Genomic DNA, 22173 nt, shown 5'->3' on the forward strand with positions numbered 1-22173 from the left:
TGACAGCAGAAGTACCCTAGCCAAATCCCCCCTCTACCTCTCTCGGTAGCACCGCCTCGGTATCTAAAATACTGCACAGCAGCAGTCTTCATCTGTAGAGCTGTGAGATCAATCTGTGACATCCACCGTCCGAGCTATGCTCCCGCTACTACTACTACTACAGCATGCGCATGCGCACTGACAGCACCCAGCCGGTCGGGTGGAAGAAGTCGTATGCCGACGGATGTAATCTTGGCAGAGAATTCCCTCTTCTCCCTGGGCATACATGGTGAAACTGTGAGTATTTGGTTTCCCGATGGGTCCTGGTCTGGTCTGGTCGGGAGAAGAGCGTGCTAGGCGGGTTCAAACGGCCTGTCACGGTGGTTGTACCGAGTGGCGGTAGAGGGCGATGGATGGAGCTGTAAGCTTCGTAGCGACTGCGTCTTTTTCTGTTCACTCTTCATCATGGCACTTTCTATTGATGTGATGTTGTGTTCTGGGCTGATGGTTATTCAACGTGTTCTCTGTGTTCGTCTCGCACAACAGCCTATGCCGTGTAGATATCTATTGGTTTTATTCTGTAATACGAGTTGTGATTGAGTGACATCAGGATTTTTTTCCTGTTCGGAATCCCCCCCCCCCCCCCCTCCTCTTCCTCCTCCTCCACCCCCATCCAGCTGGTGATGGTGAAGTCAGCCTACCGATATTTCTCGTATGTCAGTTCTTAATGAACCAACAGACCAATCGTAAAGAGGCTGTTTGGTAATGCTACAAATATCCAAATATCATCCCCCATCTCCCTATTTTCCCTGCCATTTTGCTAGCGAACATGCAGACACCACCCACTGGGCACATACTGGCTGAATCAACGTTGTTTCAATGTACTTTGCCAACGTATTGTGACGTTTTAAAAAGTCATCAACCAGTGCTATTTTCATCTAATTTCAACCAGCGTTGTAAATTGGGGCAAAACTTCAATTTAATTAACATTGATGTAACAACCCGATTAAGTCAATCTAATTTCAACATAATCATCAGCACTATGTATACATTGAAAATTGCATTGACAATTTCACACAGAAATGTAAAAAAGATTGTTTCAATGAACCTAAACACAGTAAACAGCAGTGGTATATTGAAATAAAATGTGGAGCCACAGTCCTACATTTCCTGTCTGAACAGTGCCTCCTACTGGTGTATGAGGGGTAATGTACTTCGTTGAGAACAAATGTACCATCCAGATTAGAGCCGGGATGATAAACAAAGCATTTTCAACACCGACCACACTGCCCACTTATCGCAGGCATTTTGCTGATATTGTTCATTATGATAAGAAGCCTATACTAGAGAAATGTCACGTTTAAAATGAAATAAGTTTGCTAATATGGGTGATTGTTAATGGGACAATGAATGGCTACAACCACCACATTAGTAGCAGTAGTTCCAAGGGTAGAAACAGTGGTCCAGGGTGTTCTAAAGCATTCTATTTACCTTATCAATTCAGCCAATTTATTGCCATATGGATTTTTGTCCATAGCGACCAGCTCTAACCCAGATGCCTACCTCTGTGTACCCTGTTTAACTTTGTAACCCATCTGTGTTCGAGACAGTAGACATTGTCTGTTGGTTAGGGATACTCACACAGTGCTTTTATCTTCCATATTTTACATATCTGATTACATTGTGAATGTTCATTTATACAGTAATTATTATCCAACACCTGGGATTTGAGCTCAAAACAACCTCTTGGTTCACAGCTTTCAGATATTCCTGCTCCGCCACAATGTCTGTCAGTTAGCAGTCAATTTGACTGTTCTCTCATCATTGATTTGATTGACTTATTTCAACAATTGAAGGGTTTTCTGTATTGTTGTCTAATGTTGGTGGGGCATGTTAACCTGTTTTAATGATACTCCTGAATGACCATGAGTGTACTTTTAACAGAGCTGAGACTGACTTCAAAGTGCATTCACCCTATTGATTACACCAATCAGGTTGTTTCAGATCTACACAAGTACCTAGGGAGGACGGGGTAGGGTTTCTTCAGGAAAGGGCTTTTCATCAAATCAATGATGAGAATAGTCAGATGAACTAATACCTGAAATGGAGATCGGAGTACCGTGAACCAATGTTGAGAGTTCAAATCCCAGGTGAGGACATGTTGAATAATAATTACTTCATAAATGAACATCCACAATGTAATCAAATCAAATCACATTTGATTTGTCACATACACATGGTTAGCAGATGTTAATGCGAGTGTAGCGAAATGCTTGTGCTTCTAGTTCCGACAATGCAGTAATAACCAACAAGTAATCTAACTAACAATTCCAAAACTACTACCTTATAGACACAAGTGTAAGGGGATAAAGAATATGTACATAAAGATATATGAATGAGTGATGGTACAGAGCGGCATAGGCAAGATACAGTAGATAGTATTGAGTACAGTATATACATATGAGATGAGTATGTAAACAAAGTGGCATAGTTAAAGTGGCTAGTGATACATGTATTACATAAAGATGATATAGAGTACAGTATATACGTATACATATGAGATGAATAATGTAGGGTATGTAAACATTATATTAGGTAGCATTGTTTAAAGTGGCTAGTGATATATTTTACATAATTTCCCATCAATTCCCATTATTAAAGTGGCTGGAGTTGAGTCAGTGTGTTGGCAGCAGCCACTCAATGTTAGTGGTGGCTGTTTAACAGTCTGATGGCCTTGAGATAGAAGCTGTTTTTCAGTCTCTCGGTCCCAGCTTTGATGCACCTGCACTGACCTCGCCTTCTGGATGATAGCGGGGTGAACAGGCAGTGGTTCGGGTGGTTGATGTCCTTGATGATCTTTATGGCCTTCCTGTAACATCGGGTGGTGTAGGTGTCCTGGAGGGCAGGTAGTTTGCCCCCGGTGATGCGTTGTGCAGACCTCACTACCCTCTGGAGAGCCTTACGGTTGAGGGCGGAGCAGTTGCCGTACCAGGCGGTGATACAGCCCGCCAGGATGCTCTCGATTGTGCATCTGTAGAAGATTGTGAGTGCTTTTGGTGACAAGCCGAATTTCTTCAGCCTCCTGAGGTTGAAGAGGTGCTGCTGCCCCTTCTTCACAACGCTGTCAGTGTGAGTGGACCAATTCAGTTTGTCTGTGATGTGTATGCCGAGGAACTTAAAACTTGCTACCCTCTCCACTACTGTTCCATCGATGTGGATAGGGGGGTGTTCCCTCTGCTGTTTCCTGAAGTCCACAATCATCTCCTTAGTTTTGTTGACGTTGAGTGTGAGGTTATTTTCCTGACACCACACTCCGAGGGCCCTCACCTCCTCCCTGTAGGCCGTCTCGTCGTTGTTGGTAATCAAGCCTACCACTGTTGTGTCATCCACAAACTTGATGATTGAGTTGGAGGCGTGCGTGTCCACGCAGTCGTGGGAGTACAGGAGAGGGCTCAGAACGCACCCTTGTGGGGCCCCAGTGTTGAGGATCAGCGGGGTGGAGATGTTGTTTCCTACTCTCACCACCTGGGGGCGGCCCGTCAGGAAGTCCAGTACCCAGTTGCACAGGGCGGGGTCGAGACCCAGGGTCTCAAGCTTGATGACGAGCTTGGAGGGCACTATGGTGTTAAATGCTGAGCTGTAGTCGATGAACAGCATTCTCACGTAGGTATTCCTCTCGTCCAGATGGGTTAGGGCAGTGTGAAGTGTGGTTGAGATTGCATCGTCTGTGGACCTATTTGGGCGGTAAGCAAATTGGAGTGGGTCTAGGGTGTCAGGTAGGGTGGAGGTGATATGGTCCTTGACTAGTCTCTCAAAGCACTTCATGATGACGGAAGTGAGTGCGACGGGGCGATAGTCGTTTAGCTCAGTTACCTTTGCTTTCTTGGGAACAGGAACAATGGTGGCCCTCTTGAAGCATGTGGGAACAACAGACTGGGATAGGGATTGATTGAATATGTCCGTAAACACACCAGCCAGCTGGTCTGCGCATGCTCTGAGGGCGCTGCTGGGGATGCCGTCTGGGCCTGCAGCCTTGCGAGGGTTGACACGTTTAAATGTTTTCCTCACGTCGGCTGCAGTGAAGCAGAGTTCGCATGTTTTGGTTGCGGGCCGTGTCAGTGGCACTGTATTGTCCTCAAAGCGGGCAAAAAAGTTATTTAGTCTGCCTGGGAGCAAGACATCCTGGTCAAATATGTAAGTTAAAAACACTATATGTTAAAATCGCTATGTTTAAAAAAACTATGTTAAAAGCACGATATGTTAAAAACGAAATGTTAAAAACACTATGTTAAAACACTGTGTGCGTATCCCTAACCTTGCCAACAGACAGAGAGCTATGAATGGATCAGTGGTTGATTGGCTCGGTAATGTGATGTGTAAAGATTTTTTCTTCGGACACAAATGTTCTTGCAACGCTCCAATGAAACATGTCTAGAACATTAATATAGTAGGTTCTGAGAACATGGTAACTATGTTCTGGCTTAGATCTACTTCATATTAAGGGAATGGTCTCTTGAAAACATTCCATGCACATCACGGGAACATTCATATGAAAACCTCTTCAGAGATTCTTAAGGGAACTCTAACGTTGTGGGAATGTTCGTTGTTAGCTGGGGTTGGGTTTATGTAGGCTACGTTGACATCTGATTTTCCTTAAGGGAACTCTAACGTTGGGGGAATGTTCGTTGTTAGCTGGGTTTGGGTTTATGTAGGCTACGTTGACATCTGATTTTCCTAAAGGGAACTCTAACGTTGGGGGAATGTTCGTTGTTAGCTGGGTTTGGGTTTATGTAGGCTACGTCGACATCTGATTTTCCTAAAGGGAACTCTAACGTTGGGGGAATGTTCATTGTTAGCTGGGGTTGGGTTTATGTGGGCTACGTTGACATCTGATTTTCCTTAAGGGAACTCTAACGTTGGGGGAATGTTCGTTGTTAGCTGGGGTTGGGTTTATGTAGGCTACGTTGACATCTGATTTTCCTTAAGGGAACTCTAACGTTGGGGGAATGTTCGTTGTTAGCTGGGGTTGGGTTTATGTAGGCTACGTTGACATCTGATTTTCCTTAAGGGAACTCTAACGTTGGGGGAATGTTCGTTGTTAGCTGGGGTTGTATTTATGTAGGCTACGTTGACATCTGATTTTCCTAAAGGGAACTCTAACGTTGGGGGAATGTTCGTTGTTAGCTGGGGTTGGGTTTATGTAGGCTACGTTGACATCTGATTTTCCTAAAGGGAACTCTAACGTTGGGGGAATGTTCGTTGTTAGCTGGGGTTGGGTTTATGTAGGCTACGTTGACATCTGATTTTCCTTAAGGGAACTCTAACGTTGGGGGAATGTTCATTGTTAGCTGGGGTTGGGTTTATGTAGGCTACGTTGACATCTGATTTTCCCAACACCATCATGTTGCGCAAATCAAACTTTAAATGCATAAAGTTTGATTTGATGTAGTCCTATTCTTTAACTTGGATTTTTGGTTGAGATGGAGACGTGAACCCAACATATTAAAATGTGTAGATTACATTTGAAATCAACCAACCATCCTTAATATACAAGACAATATCCAAAGGAAATTGTATTATTAATATCTTTGGCATCCTATTTATACGGCGAATGATAACTACGTATAAGCTTCCAAAGATTGAATAAACCATGGAAGAATGCTAGTATATCTAGCGTCACGTTGAAATTATGTTATTGGGCAAATCACATGGCAATGTGGCCTACATAAACCCAACCCCAGCTAACAACGAACATTCCCCCAACGTTAGAGTTCCCTTAAGGAAAATCAGATGTCGACGTAGCCTACATAAACCCAACCCCATACAGCCTGTGTAAGAGAAGTTAAAGAAGTTCCTTTCCAATATTCAATGTTATTTAGGTAGTCCGCACAAATGAGGTTGGAGGCTGACCAATGTCTAAATGTGTTGGCATGATAGCTCATCTGAAATGTCAAGCGGTGTCTGTAGAGGTAGGCATCTGGATGGCAGACTTGTTTTCAGTGAAGTACATTACCCCTCATATACTATTCGGAGTCTCTGTTCAGAAAATACTATGGCTTCTTACTTTATTTCAATATAGCTCTTTATTTAGGTTGATGGCATGACATTGAAACAAGATCTAATAAAATTCAACAATTTCAACAACCCAATATACAGTATATTGGAGATGAGGAGGAGGATGAAAAAGAAGTGTAATGTTTCGATGTGGAATTTTCAACGTATAGACTTGAAGTCAGAAGTTTACATCCACTGAGGTTGGAGTCATTAACACTAGTTTACATCCACTCAGGTTGGAGTCATTAAAACTAGTTTACATACACTTAGGTTGGAGTCATTAAAACTAGTTTACATACACTGAGGTTGGAGTCATTAAAACTAGTCTACATACACTTAGGTTGGAGTCATTAACACTAGTTTACATACACTCAGGTTGGAGTCATTAAAACTAGTTTACATACACTGAGGTTGGAGTCATTAAAACTAGTTTACATACACTGAGGTTGGAGTCATTAAAACTAGTTTACATACACTGAGGTTGGAGTCATTAAAACTAGTTTACATACACTTAGGTTGGAGTCATTAAAACTAGTTTACATACACTCAGGTTGGAGTCATTAACACTAGTTTACATACACTCAGGTTGGAGTCATTAAAACTAGTTTACATACACTGAGGTTGGAGTCATTAAAACTAGTCTACATACACTTAGGTTGGAGTCATTAAAACTAGTTTACATACACTGAGGTTGGAGTCATTAAAACTAGTCTACATACACTTAGGTTGGAGTCATTAACACTAGTTTACATACACTCAGGTTGGAGTCATTAAAACTAGTTTACATACACTGAGGTTGGAGTCATTAAAACTAGTTTACATACACTGAGGTTGGAGTCATTAAAACTAGTTTACATACACTGAGGTTGGAGTCATTAAAACTAGTTTACATACACTTAGGTTGGAGTCATTAAAACTAGTTTACATACACTTAGGTTGGAGTCATTAAAACTAGTTTACATACACTCAGGTTGGAGTCATTAAAACTAGTTTACATACACTCAGGTTGGAGTCATTAAAACTACACTGAGGTTGGAGTTTACATCCACTTAGGTTGGAGTCATTAAAACTAGTTTACATACACTGAGGTTGAGTCATTAAAACTAGTCTACATACACTTAGGTTGGAGTCATTAACACTAGTTTACATACACTCAGGTTGGAGTCATTAAAACTAGTTTACATACACTGAGGTTGGAGTCATTAAAACTAGTTTACATACACTGAGGTTGGAGTCATTAAAACTAGTTTACATACACTGAGGTTGGAGTCATTAAAACTAGTTTACATACACTTAGGTTGGAGTCATTAAAACTAGTTTACATACACTGAGGTTGGAGTCATTAACACTAGTTTACATACACTTAGGTTGGAGTCATTAAAACTAGTTTACATACACTCAGGTTGGAGTCATTAACACTAGTTTACATACACTCAGGTTGGAGTCATTAAAACTAGTTTACATCCACTTAGGTTGGAGTCATTAAAACTAGTCTACATACACTTAGGTTGGAGTCATTAAAACTAGTTTACATACACTCAGGTTGGAGTCATTAAAACTAGTTTACATACACTGAGGTTGGAGTCATTAAAACTAGTTTACATACACTGAGGTTGGAGTCATTAAAACTAGTTTACATACACTGAGGTTGGAGTCATTAAAACTAGTTTACATCCACTTAGGTTGGAGTCATTAAAACTAGTTTACATACACTGAGGTTGGAGTCATTAACACTAGTTTACATACACTCAGGTTGGAGTCATTAAAACTAGTTTACATACACTGAGGTTGGAGTCATTAAAACTAGTTTACATACAATTAGGTTGGAGTCATTAACACTAGTTTACATACACTGAGGTTGGAGTCATTAAAACTAGTTTACATACACTCAGGTTGGAGTCATTAAAACTAGTTTACATACACTTAGGTTGGACTCATTAAAACTAGTTTACATACACTGAGGTTGGAGTCATTAACACTAGTTTAAATACACTTAGGTTGGAGTCATTAAAACTAGTTTACATACACTGAGGTTGGAGTCATTAAAACTAGTTTACATACACTGAGGTTGGAGTCATTAAAACTAGTTTACATACACTTAGGTTGGAGTCATTAAAACTAGTTTACATACACTCAGGTTGGAGTCATTAAAACTAGTTTACATACACTGAGGTTGGACTCATTAAAACTAGTTTACATACACTGAGGTTGGAGTCATTAACACTAGTTTACATACACTGAGGTTGGACTCATTAAAACTCATTTTTCAACCACCACAAATTTCATGTTAACAAACTAAAGTTTTGGCAAGGCGGTTAGGACATCTACTTTGTGCATGACACAAGTCATTTTTCCAACAATTGTTTTCAGACAGATTATTTCACTTATAAATCACTGTATCACAATTCCAGTGGGTCAGAAGTTTACATACACAAAGTTGACTTTGCCTTTGAACAGCTTGGGAAATTCCAGAAAATTATGTCATGGCTTTAGAAGCTTCTGATAGGCTAATTTACATAATTTGAGTCAATTGGAGGTGTACCTGTGGATGTATTTCAAGGCCTACCGTCAAACTCAGTGCCTCTTTGCTTGACATCATGGGAAAATCAAAAGAAATCAGCCAAGACCTCAGAAAAAAAATTGTCGACCTCCACAAGTCTGGTTCATCCTTGGGAGAAATTTCCAATCGCCTGAAGGTACCACGTTCATCTGTACAAAGAATAGTACACAAGTATAAACACCATGGGACCACACAGCCATCATTCCGCTCAGGAAGGAGACGCGTTCTGTCTCCTAGAGATGAACGTACTTCGGTGCGAAAAGTGCAAATCAATCTCAGAACAACAGCAAAGGACCCCGTGAAGATGCTGGAGGAAGCAGTTACAAAAGTATCTATATCCACAGTAAAACAAGTCCTTTATCGACATAAAAACCTGAAAGGCTCAGCAAGGATCCACTGCTCCAAAACCGACATTAAAAAATGTGGATTATGTGGATTATCCAGTATATATCCACATCGATGGAACAGTAGTGCTGCAGGAGGGACTGGTGTACTTCACAAAATAGATGGCATCATGAGAAAGGAAAAATGATGTGGATATATTGAAGCAACATCTCAAGGCATCAGTCAGGAATTTAAAGCTTAGTCGCAAATGGGTCTTTCAAATGGACAATGACCCCAAGCATACTTCCAAAGTTGTTGCAAAATGGCTTAAGGACAACAAAGTGAAGGTATTGGAGTGGCCATCACAACGCCTTGACCTCAATCCCATAGAACATTTGTGGGCAGAACTGAAAAAGCGTGTGCGAGCAAGGAGGCCTACAAACCTGACTCAGTTACACCAGCTCTGTCAGGAGGAATGGGCCAAAATTGACTCAACTTATTGTGGGAAGCTTGTGGAAGGCTACCCGAAACGTTTGACCCAAGTAAAACAATTTAAAGGCAATGCTATCAAATACTAATTGAGTGTATGTAAACTTCTGATCCACTGGGAATGTGATGAAAGAAATAAAAGCTGAAATAAATCATTCTCTCTACTACTATTCTGACATTTCACATTCTTAAAATAAAGTGGTGATCCTAACCGACCTTATGAAATGAGTAACGTTACCTCGCTTGTCTGCTGTTATAAGGAATATACACGAATATATTATGCTCCATACACACAGTGAGCTACAGTATAACATAACACACAGAAACTATTATAACGTAATATTGCACTTAATGTAATAAGACACTTACTTTGATAGAAACGTACACATTTCCAAAGTTATTATTCGTACCGAAAACAACTATGACTGAGATGCAGGCAACAGACGGAAAGAATGTGAACACGTGAGTGCAGGACAGGAGATGAGCAAATGTCTGCCGACTTGAACTGCACAAACAATTGGGAATTTTGTTCGGGTCAGAAAAAAAAATGAATTGGTCCGCAAAAGTAAAAATGAGTATTATGTGAATGTAAAGTGTTGGTGGCAGGGAAGTCAGGGGCGTCGTTTAATAAGTGCTGACAGAACTCCAAAATATACAAAATATCAAAAGTGGGTACAAAACCCGTCGCACACCAACACATACCTTGCTCAATACATATAATAAAACAATCTCCGACCCTTTTTTCCGCAGTATTGGTTAGAGCCTGTATGTAAGCATTTCACTGTTGTATTCGGCGCATGTGACAAATCAACTTTGATTTGATTTGATTTAACATGAGGGGAAAAACAGAGGGTTAAATACACAACATGTAATTGATGGGATTGGAACCAGGTGTGAAGGAAGACAAGAAAAACCAATAGAAAATGAAAAATGGATCAGTGATGGGTAGACACCGCCTGAACAAGGAGAGGCACCGACTTCGGCGGAAGTGGTGACAGTACCCCCCCGACCTCGGGGACGACCAGGAGGGCGAGGCGCAGGGCGATCCGGATGGAGACGGTGGAAATCTCGCAGCATAGAAGGATCCAACACGTCCTCCACCGGAACCCAGCATCTCTCCTCCGGACCATACACCTCCCAGTCCACGAGGTACTGAAGGCCCCTCGCCCGACATCTCGTATCGGAGCGAACACGGAGCGAGTACGCTGGGGTCCCCTCGATGTCCAGAAGGGGTGGAGGAACCTCCCGCACCTCAGACTCCTGTAGCGGGCCAGCCACCACCGGCCTGAGGAGAGACACATGGAGCGAGGGGTTAATACGGTAAATGGGGGGGAAGCTGTAACCTGTAACATACCTCGTTCACTCTCCTCAGGACTTTAAATGGCCCCACAAAATGCGGACCCAGCTTCTGACAGGGCAGGCGGATGGGCACATTTCGGGTCGAGAGCCAGACCCGGTCCCCCGGTGCATCACTGCGGTGACAGTCTGCACCAACTTTCTGGCGCAGTACGGCGCGCTGAAGGTGGACATGGGCGGCCTCCCATGTTTCCTCGGCGCTCCGGAACCAGAATTGGGATTGGAACCAGGTGTGAAGGAAGATAAGACAAAACAAATGGAAAATAAAAAAATGGATCAGTGATGGCTAGAAGGTCGGTGACGTCAACCTCCGAACACCGCCCGAACAAGGAGAGGGACCGACTTCGGCGGAAGTCGTGACAGTGGATGAATGAGGAGGAACACACCTAAATTCAAGCTGTGCTTAGAAAATGAAAAACTTGCTCGAAAATAATTTGAAATTGACAAGTTGAAAACAACCTGTAAATAAAAACAGGTTGCGTGCCTTGGTTTGAGGGCAGCATGAATAGAATGTACTGTTGCGTAACAATCACATTCTGGAATGGAAGGAATGTTCTAACATCACGTGCATTAAAAAAACGCCACCGTTACAGATATTTGGAACTAACACATGAAAGGGTTAAACATTTGTTTTCCCTCACCCATCTATACACACAATACCCCATAATGACAAAGTGAAAACATCAGATCAGCCTCGTCTGTCTGTCTGTCTGTCTGTCTGTCTGTCTGTCTGTCCCCAGCCCCATGGGATCAGCCTTGTCTGTCTGTCTGTCTGTCTGTCTGTCTGTCTGTCTGTCTGTCTGTCTGTCTGTCTGTCTGTCTGTCTGTCTGTCTGTCTGTCTCACTCCTCTGTGTGTCCCTCCAGCCCATGGGCTCTAACCCTCTGTGTCTCTGTGTCCCTCCATCCCATGGGCTCTAACCCTCTGTATATCTGTGTCCCTCCAGCCCATGGGCTCTAACCCTCTGTGTCTCTGTGTCCCTCCAGCCCATGGGCTCTAACCCTCTGTGTCTCTGTGTCCCTCCAGCCCATGGGCTCTAACCCTCTGTGTCTCTGTGTCCCTCCAGCCCATGGGCTCTAACCCTCTGTATATCTGTGTCCCTCCAGCCCATGGGCTCTAACCCTCTGTGTCTCTGTGTCCCTCCAGCCCATGGGCTCTAACCCTCTGTGTCTCTGTGTCCCTCCAGCCCATGGGCTCTAACCCTCTGTGTCTCTGTGTCCCTCCAGCCCATGGGCTCTAACCCTCTGTGTCTCTGTGTCCCTCCAGCCCATGGGCTCTAACCCTCTGTATATCTGTGTCCCTCCAGCCCATGGGCTCTAACCCTCTGTGTCTCTGTGTCCCTCCAGCCCATGGGATCAGAGTGTATGGAGATGCGAAAGCGTCAGATGTCGGTGCAGCAGGAGTCGATGGCGGGTGGCACGGCACCGACCCAGCAGGACCCTAGCCAGAGCCAGAACCAGGGAAACCAGAACCAGGGGAATCAGAGCCAGGTGAACCAGAGAGGGAACAACGCCTGTTGCTTCTGCTGGTGCTGCTGCTGTAGCTGTTCCTGGTACGAACAGTATGGATTCATCCCAGACAGCACCCGATTCCCTTTATAGTGCACTACTTTTGATTAAAATCCTATGGGGAATAGGGTGCCATTTGGGAAGCACCCTCTGTCATGCACTTCCACACAGCACCCTCCAGGATATCACTCTACATCACACAGCACCCTCCAGAATATCACTCTACATCACACAGCACCCTCCAGAATATCACTCTACATAACACAGCACCCTTCATCACACAGCACCCTCCAGGATATCACTCTACATCACACAGCACCCTTCAGGATATCACTCTACATAACACAGCACCCTTCATCACACAACACCCTCCAGGATATCATTCTACATCACACAGCACCCTCCAGGATATCACTCTACATCACACAGCACCCTCCAGAATATCACTCTACATAACACAGCACCCTTCATCACACAGCACCCTCCAGGATATCATTCTACATCACACAGCACCCTCCAGGATATCACTCTACATCACACAGCACCCTCCAGGATATCACTCTACATCACACAGCACCCTCCAGGATATCACTCTACATCAAACAGCACCCTTCATCACACAGCACCCTCCAGGATATCACTCTACATCACACAGCACCCTCCAGGATATCACTCTACATAACACAGCACCCTTCATCACTCAACACCCTCCAGGATATCACCCTACATCACACACCAGCCTTCAGTACATCACCCTACATCTACACAGCACCCTACAGTACATCATCCTACAGTACATCATCCTACAGTACATCATCCTACATCTACACATCATCCTACAGTACATCACCCTACAGTACGTCACCCTACATCTTCACAGCACCCTACAGTACATCATCCTACAGTACATCATCCTACATCTACACATCATCCTACAGTACATCATCCTACAGTACATCATCCTACATCTACACAGCACCCTACAGTACATCATCCTACAGTACATCATCCTACATCTACACAGCACCCTACAGTACATCATCCTACAGTACATCATCCTACAGTACATCATCCTACAGTACATCACCCTACAATACATCACCCTACAGTAGATCACCCTACAGTACATCACCCTACAGTACATCACCCTACAGTACATCACCCTACAGTACATCCCCCTACAATACACTACAGTACATCACCCTACAGTACATCACCCTACAGTACATCACCCTACAGTACATCACCCTACAGTACATCCCCCTACAATACACTACAGTACATCACCCTACAGTACATCACCCTACAGTACATCCCCCTACAGTACATCACCCTACAGTACATCACCCTACAGTACATCACCCTACAGTACATCCCCCTACAATACACTACAGTACATCACCCTACAGTACATCACCCTACAGTACATCCCCCTACAGTACATCACCTTACATCTACACAGCACCCTACAGTACAGCACCCTACAGTACATCACCCTACACCTACACAGCACCCTACAGTACAGCACCCTACAGTACATCATCCTACAGTACAGCACCCTACAGTACATCCCCCTACAGTACAGCACCCTACAGTACAGCACCCCACAGTACAGCACCCTACAGTACATCATCCTACAGTACAGCACCCTACAGTACATCATCCTACAGTACAGCACCCTACAGTACATCCCCCTACAGTACACTACAGTACATCCCCTACAGTACAGCACCCTAATGTACATTACACTACAGTATATCACAAAACACCCTACAGTACAGCACCCTACAGTACAGCACCCTACAGTACATCCCCCTACAGTACAGCACCCTACAGTACATCCCCCTACAGTACATCCCCCTACAGTACAGCACCCTACAGTACATAATCCTACATTACATCCCCCTACAGTACATCCCCCTACAGTACATCCCCCTACAGTACATCCCCCTACAGTACATAATCCTACAGTACATAATCCTACAGTACATCCCCCTACAGTACATCCCCCTACAGTACATAATCCTACAGTACATCCCCCTACAGTACATCCCCCTACAGTACATCCCCCTACAGTACATAATCCTACAGTACATCCCCCTACAGTACAGCACCCTACAGTACATCCCCCTACAGTACATCATCCTACAGTACATCCCCCTACAGTACACCACCCTACAGTACATCATCCTACAGTACATCCCCCTACAGTACATCCCCCTACAGTACAGCACCCTACAGTACATCATCCTACAGTACATCATCCTACAGTACATCCCCCTACAGTACACCCCCCTACAGTGCATCCCCCTACAGTACATAATCCTACAGTACATCCCCCTACAGTACATCCCCCTACAGTACATAATCCTACAGTACACCCCCCTACAGTACATCCCCCTACAGTACAGCACCCTACATCACACAGCACACAATACCCTACAATACACTACACTACAGTACATCCCCTACAATACACTACACTACAGTACATCCCCCTACAATACACTACAGTACATCACCCTACAATACAATACACTACAGTACATCACCCTACAATAAATCATCACACAGTTGACTGGATGTGCATCTTTATGAGGCTGATAGGGTCAGTAAAGACATGTGTAACCTGGTACATCATATATATTCAGTACTAGATGTTGTCTGATCTCTGTCCTGTTGCCCACCGTTCTCTCCTATAGGAACGAGGAGCGTGAGGAGAGGAACCGCCGGGCGTCCTACGACCTCAAGGCTGAGGGAACGGCCGACTGCGAGGACAGGTTAGTCACAGCAGTATTCCTGTGTAGAGAATGTGAAAGATGAGTTCTGTTGAGTTGCTCACCTCCAGTCCAAGTTTGTAGCCCTGCATTAGTGCATTGGATAACTGATCAAGGGCTTAATGGCTAGCAGTGTGTTAGTACCTGGTGTTGGTGAAACAGTGTCAGCCCCTTTAAGTCCAGTGTGTTAGTACCTGGTGTTGGTGAAACGGTATCAGCCCCCATAAGTCCAGTGTGTTAGTGCCTGGTGTTGGTGAAACAGTGTCAGCCCCCATAAGTCCCAGTGCCTGTGTTGGTGAAACAGTGTCAGCCCCTTTAAGTCCAGTGTTTTAGTGCCTGGTGTTGGTGAAACAGTGTCAGCCCCTTTAAGTCCAGTGTGTTAGTACCTGGTGTTGGTGAAACGGTGTCAGCCCCTTTAAGTCCAGTGTGTTAGTGCCTGGTGTTGGTGAAACAGTGTCAGCCCCTTTAAGTCCAGTGTGTTAGTGCCTGGTGTTGGTGAAACAGTGTCAGCCCCTTTAAGTCCAGTGTGTTAGTACCTGGTGTTGGTGAAACGGTGTCAGCCCCTTTAAGTCCAGTGTGTTAGTACCTGGTGTTGGTGAAACAGTGTCAGCCCCTTTAAGTCCAGTGTTTTAGTGCCTGGTGTTGGTGAAACAGTGTCAGCCCCTTTAAGTCCAGTGTTGGTGAAACGGTGCCTTTGGTCCAGTGTTAGTACCTGGTGATGGTGAAACGGTATCAGCCCCTTTAAGTCCAGTGTGTTAGTACCTGGTGTTGGTGAAACGGTATCAGCCCCTTTAAGTCCAGTGTGTTAGTACCTGGTGTTGGTGAAACGGTGTCAGCCCCTTTAAGTCCAGTGTGTTAGTACCTGGTATTTGTGAAACAGTGTCAGCCCCTTTAAGTCCAGTGTTTTAGTGCCTGGTGTTGGTGAAACAGTGTCAGCCCCTTTAAGTCCAGTGTGTTAGTGCCTTACCTGGTGCCTGCTGTTCTTCTCTGATTGGTATGTATTCTCTGCAGCCCCCCTCCCACTCTGGAGGAGGTCCGTTCCTGGGCCCAGTCGTTTGACCGACTGATGTCGTGCGCTGCTGGCCGAGTGGCGTTTAGGTTGTTCCTGTGTACAGAGTTCAGTGAGGAGAACATGTTATTCTGGCTGGCTTGTGAGGAGTTCACCAAGGAAACCAACAAGACCTCCATTGAGGAGAAGGCACGGATCATTTACGAGGACTACATCTCCATCCTCTCACCCAAAGAGGTGAGTAAGACTTCTTTCTCCTCCTTCTTCTTCATGTGATATTATATGTATCTAGTCTCTTCATGCTGTGTTTCCCCAGGTGAGTCTGGACTCCCGTGTTCGGGAGGTGATCAACAAGAACATGTTGGAGCCGTCGTCCCAGACCTTCGTTGATGCTCAGGTGCAGATCTACACGCTGATGCAAAGAGACTCCTACCCCCGATACATGAACTCCCCCGCCTACAAGAACCTGCTCAACTCCCTCTCAGAGCAGGCCCCTGAGTTCTAACTCAGCACTCTCAGAGCAGGCCCGTGAGTCCTAACTCAGCACTCTCAGAGCAGGCCCCTGAGTCCTAACTCAGCACTCTCAGAGCAGGCCCCTGAGTCCTAACTCAGCATTCTCAGAGCAGGCCCCTGAGTCCTAACTCAGCACTCTCAGAGCAGGCCCCTGAGTCCTAACTCAGCACTCTCAGAGGAGGCCCCTGAGTCCTAACTCAGCACTTTCAGAGGAGGCCCCTGAGTCCTAACTCAGCACTCTCAGAGCAGGCCCTGAGTCCTAACTCAGCACTCTCAGAGCAGGCCCCTGAGTCCTAACTCAGCACTCTCAGAGCAGGCCCCTGAGTCCTAACTCAGCACTCTCAGAGCAGGCCCCTGAGTCCGAACTCAGCACTCTCAGAGCAGGCCCCAGAGACCTAACTCAGCACTCTCAGAGTAGGTCTCCGAGTCCTAAGTCAACACTCTTTGTTCTAGAGTCTTAGGTGACAACAAACCTGGGATCGTCTCTCTTTTCTCATTTCCATTTGGTTTGAATGTTAGTGAAGAGAAGGGGTGGCCAACCTTCCTCCTGGAGAGCTATTACATGTGCTATAACTGTCTGCACACCCAGTAGCTCTCTAGGAGTGTAGAGGATGTGAAGCGGGCCTCTGACCTGACCTAGCCCTGTCCCCATGACCTGGCTCCGCGCTACAGAGACGTCACCTGACTAAAGACACTCAGGGTTCTACTGTCCGAGAAGTCTACTCGCCGAGGGCTCTACTATTCTGAAGGATCTATTCTACTGGGCTCAGCTCCTCTGAGGGTGAGGGCTCCATTGCCCCCAGGGCTCTACTCCCTTAAGGCTCCATTCCCCCCAGGGCTCTACTCCCTTAAGGCTCCATTTCCCCCAGGGCTCTACTCCCTTAAGGCTCCATTCCCCCCAGGGCTCTACTCCCTTAAGGCTCCATTCCCCCCAGGGCTCTACTCCCTTAAGGCTTCATTCCCTCCAGGGCTCTACTCCCTTAAGGCTCCATTCCCCCCAGGGCTCTACTCCCTTAAGGCTCCATTCCCTCCAGGGCTCTACTCCCTTAAGGCTCCATCCCCCCAGGGCTCTACTCCCTTAAGGCTCCATCCCCCCCAGGGCTCTACTCCATTAAGGCTCCATTCCCCCCAGGGCTCTACTCCCTTAAGGCTCCATTCCCCCCAGGGCTCTACTCCCTTAAGGCTCCATTCCCCCCAGGGCTCTACTCCCTTAAGGCTCCATTCCCCCCAGGGCTCTACTCCGTTAAGGCTCCATCCCCCCAGGGCTCTACTCCCTTAAGGCTCCATTCCCCCCAGGGCTCTACTCCCTTAAGGCTCCATTCCTCCCAGGGCTCTACTCCCTTAAGGCTCCATTCCCCCCAGGGCTCTACTCCCTTAAGGCTCCATTCCCCCCAGGGCTCTACTCCCTTAAGGCTCCATTCCCCCCAGGGCTCTACTCCCTTAAGGCTCCATTCCCCCCAGGGCTCTACTCCCTTAAGGCTCCATCCCCCCAGGGCTCTACTCCACACCACCATTACTGCTCCAGATCAACACACTCCAAAGGAATATATAGTTTTAGAAAAAAATCATCTACATTTTATTTGTGTACAAGTTATTTTATTGTGTGTTATAATTGTTTATTATTTGTATAATTGTTTGGATGGACAAATGATGCCTACTTGGGCAATATTATATATATTTATGCGTTTGTAAATAGACAAAAGGGAATTGTGGGTAAACTGCATATGAGAATCAAGCGGGTGTCCCAATTGACACCCTATTCACTATATAGTGCACTACCTAATGGGCCCTGGTCTAAAGTAGTGAACTATATAGTGCACTACCTAATGGGCCCTGGTCTAAAATAGTGAACTATATAGTGCACTACCTAATGGGCCCTGGTGTAAAGTAGTGAACTATATAGTGCACTAACTAATGGGCCCTTGTCTAAAATAGTGAACTATATAGTGCACTACCTAATGGGCCCTGGTGTAAAGTAGTGAACTATATAGTGCACTACCTAATGGGCCCTGGTGTAAAGTAGTGAACTACATAGGCAACTATATAGACTTTGCCCAAGTCAAATCTACGTTATACATTTATTTCCTCCAAAATGGCTCCCTATCCCCTACATAGAGCACTACTACATTATAATCTATGGGAATAATCAAATCCAATTCTATTCGTCACATGCTTCGTAAACAGGTGTAGACTAACAGTGAAATGCTTCCCCACAATGCAGAGAGAGAAAATAGAAAAATAATAGAAAAGTAATAACATACAATAATAAAAGTAATAATAAATACACAATAAGTAACGATAACTTGCTATATACACAGGATACCAGTACCAAGTCAATGAGTAACGAGGCTATATACACAGGGTACCAGTACCAAGTCAATGAGTAACGAGGCTATATACACAGGGTACCAGTACCAAGTCAATGAGTAACGAGGCTATATACACAGGGTACCAGTACCAAGTCAATGAGTAACGAGGCTATATACACAGGGTACCAGTACCAAGTCAATGAGTAATGAGGCTATATACACAGGATACCAGTACCAAGTCAATGAGTAACGAGGCTATATACACAGGGTACCAGTACCAAGTCAATGAGTAATGAGGCTATATACACAGGATACCAGTACCAAGTCAATGAGTAACGAGGCTATATACACAGGATACCAGTACCAAGTCAATGAGTAACGAGGCTATATACACAGGATACCAGTACCAAGTCAATGAGTAACGAGGCTATATACACAGGGTACCAGTACCAAGTCAATGAGTAACGAGGCTATATACACAGGGTACCAGTACCAAGTCAATGAGTAACGAGGCTATATACACAGGGTACCAGTACCAAGTCAATGAGTAACGAGGCTATATACACAGGGTACCAGTACCAAGTCAATGACTAACGAGGCTATATACATGGGGTAGTGTGCAGGGGTACGAGGTAGTCGAGGTAGATATATACATGTAGGTAGGGATAAAGTGACTAGGCAACAGGATAGATAATAAACAGCAGCAGTAGACTGTAGGTAGGGGTAAAGGATAGATAATAGACAGTAACAGCAGTATACTGTGATATGAGATATGTACATGTAGGTAGGGATAAAGTGACTAGGCAACAGGATAGATAATAAACAGCAGCAGTAGACTGTAGGTAGGGGTAAAGGATAGATAATAGACAGTAACAGCAGTATACTGTAGGTAGGGGTAAAGGATAGATAATAGACAGTAACAGCAGTATACTGTAGGTAGGGGTAAAGGATAGATAATAGACAGTAACAGCAGTATACTGTAGGTAGAGGTAGTCGAGGTAGATATGTACATGTAGGTAGGGATAAAGTGACTAGGCAACAGGATAGATAATAAACAGCAGCAGCGAATATGAAGAGTAAATAAACAGTGTTTGCAAAAAGGGTCAATGCAGATAGTTAAATAGTTAACCAATAGCTACCCAGACTAACTATCTTATTGCTTGAAGGTAGAAGCTGTTCAGTGTCCTGTTGGTTCCAGACTTGGTGCATCGGTAGCGCTTGCTATGCGGCAGTAGAGAGAACAGTCTATGTAGCTGTAGTGTTTGACAATTTTTAGGGCCTTCTTCTGACACCGCCTGGCCCTGGATGACAGGAAGCTTGGCCCCGGTGATGTACTGGGCTGTACCCACTACCCTCTGTAGTGCCTTACGGTCGGATATCAAGCTGCTGCCATACCAGGCGGTGATGCAACCGGTCAGGATGCTCTCGATGGTGCAGCTGTAGAGCTTTTTGAGGATCTGAAAGCCAATGCCAATCTTTTCAGCCTCCTGAGGGTGAAGAGCCATTGTCGTGCCCTCTACACGGCTGTGTTGGTGTGTGTGGACCAGGATAGGTCTTCAGTGATGTGGACACCGAGCAACTTGATGCTCTCGACGCGCTCCATAACAGCCCTGTTGATGTGAATAGGGGTGTTTCCCATAGTCCACAATCAGCTCCGTTGTCTTGGTGAAGTTGAGGTTGTTGTCCTGGCACCACACTGCCAGGTCTCTGGCCTCCTCCCTATAGGCTTTCTCATCGTTGTGGGTGATCAGGCCTAGCACCGTTGTGTCGCCAGCAAACTGTTGGAGCAGTTTGGCCATGCAGTCGTGGCTGAACAGGGTGTACAGGAGGGGACTGAACCTGTGTTGAACATCAGCGTGGTGGATATGTTGTTGCCAACCCACACCACCTGTGGGAGGCCCGTCAGGAAGTCCAGGATCCAGTTGCAGAGGGAGACGTTTAGTCCCAGGGTCCTTAGCTTCGTGAGCACTATGGTGTTGAACGCTGAGCTGTAGTCAATGAACAGATAGATAATGATCTCTGTTAACAGTAGTCCAGTTAGGGCTAGATAATGACATGTTAACAGTAGTCCAGTTAGGGCTAGATAATGACATGTTAACAGTAGTCCAGTTAGGGCTAGATAATGACATGTTAACAGTAGTCCAGTTAGGGCTAGATAATGACATGTTAACAGTAGTCCAGTTAGGGCTAGATAATGACATGTTAACAGTAGTCCAGTTAGGGCTAGATAATGACATGTTAACAGTAGTCCAGTTAGGGCTAGATAATGACATGTTAACAGTAGTCCAGTTAGGGCTAGATAATGACATGTTAGTCCAGTTAGGACTAGATAATGACATGTTAACAGTAGTCCAGTTAGGGCTAGATAATGACATGTTAACAGTAGTCCAGTTAGGACTAGATAATGACATGTTAACAGTAGTCCAGTTAGGGCTAGATAATGACATGTTAACAGTAGTCCAGTTAGGACTAGATAATGACATGTTAACAGTAGTCCAGTTAGGGCTAGATAATGACATGTTAACAGTAGTCCAGTTAGGGCTAGATAATGACATGTTAACAGTAGTCCAGTTAGGGCTAGATAATGACATGTTAACAGTAGTCCAGTTAGGGCTAGATAATGACATGTTAACAGTAGTCCAGTTAGGGCTAGATAATGACATGTTAACAGTAGTCCAGTTAGGGCTAGATAATGACATGTTAACAGTAGTCCAGTTAGGGCTAGATAATGACATGTTAACAGTAGTCCAGTTAGGGCTAGATAATGACATGTTAACAGTAGTCCAGTTAGGGCTAGATAATGACATGTTAACAGTAGTCCAGTTAGGGCTAGATCATGACATGTTAACAGTAGTCCAGTTAGGGCTAGATAATGACATGTTAACAGTAGTCCAGTTAGGGCTAGATAATGATCATGTTAACAGTAGTCCAGTTAGGGCTAGATAATGACATGTTAACAGTAGTCCAGTTAGGGCTAGATAATGACATAACAGTTAACAGTAGTCCAGTTAGGGCTAGATAATGACATGTTAACAGTAGTCCAGTTAGGGCTAGATAATGACATGTTAACAGTAGTCCAGTTAGGGCTAGATAATGACATGTTAACAGTAGTCCAGTTAGGGCTAGATAATGACATGTTAACAGTAGTCCAGTTAGGGCTAGATAATGACATGTTAACAGTAGTCCAGTTAGGGCTAGATAATGACATGTTAACAGTAGTCCAGTTAGGGCTAGATAATGACATGTTAACAGTAGTCCAGTTAGGGCTAGATAATGACATGTTAACAGTAGTCCAG

At 44.8% G+C, this 22173-nt stretch overlaps 1 protein-coding gene and 1 long non-coding RNA gene across 2 annotated transcripts; both read left to right on the forward strand.

Annotated features, from left to right (window-relative positions):
• The first annotated feature begins 181 nt into the window (after positions 1-181).
• rgs20 (regulator of G protein signaling 20) lies at positions 182-21766 on the forward strand. The gene is made up of 5 exons (XM_052500670.1): positions 182-276; positions 12108-12313; positions 14972-15049; positions 16058-16292; positions 16372-21766. The coding sequence occupies exons 1-5, from the start codon at positions 214-216 to the stop codon at positions 16558-16560; spliced, it is 771 nt and encodes a 256-aa protein (XP_052356630.1). The 5' UTR covers positions 182-213; the 3' UTR covers positions 16561-21766.
• On the forward strand, positions 6419-7949 carry LOC127917596 (uncharacterized). The gene is made up of 3 exons (XR_008097615.1): positions 6419-6583; positions 6864-7003; positions 7856-7949. It is a non-coding gene; the product is annotated as an uncharacterized LOC127917596 (long non-coding RNA).
• Positions 21767-22173: the final 407 nt, after the last annotated feature.

Source organism: Oncorhynchus keta, unplaced genomic scaffold (genome assembly GCF_023373465.1).
Source record: "Oncorhynchus keta strain PuntledgeMale-10-30-2019 unplaced genomic scaffold, Oket_V2 Un_contig_1171_pilon_pilon, whole genome shotgun sequence".
NCBI lineage: Eukaryota > Metazoa > Chordata > Actinopteri > Salmoniformes > Salmonidae > Oncorhynchus > Oncorhynchus keta.

Coding starts and splice junctions, on each gene's coding strand:
- rgs20 (XM_052500670.1), top strand. CDS start 214: ATGCCGACGGATGTAATCTTGGCAGAGAATTCCCTCTTCTCCCTGGGC. Junction 277..12,107: donor TGGGCATACATGGTGAAACT/GTGAGTATTTGG, acceptor GTGTCCCTCCAG/CCCATGGGATCAGAGTGTAT. Junction 16,293..16,371: donor CCATCCTCTCACCCAAAGAG/GTGAGTAAGACT, acceptor GTGTTTCCCCAG/GTGAGTCTGGACTCCCGTGT.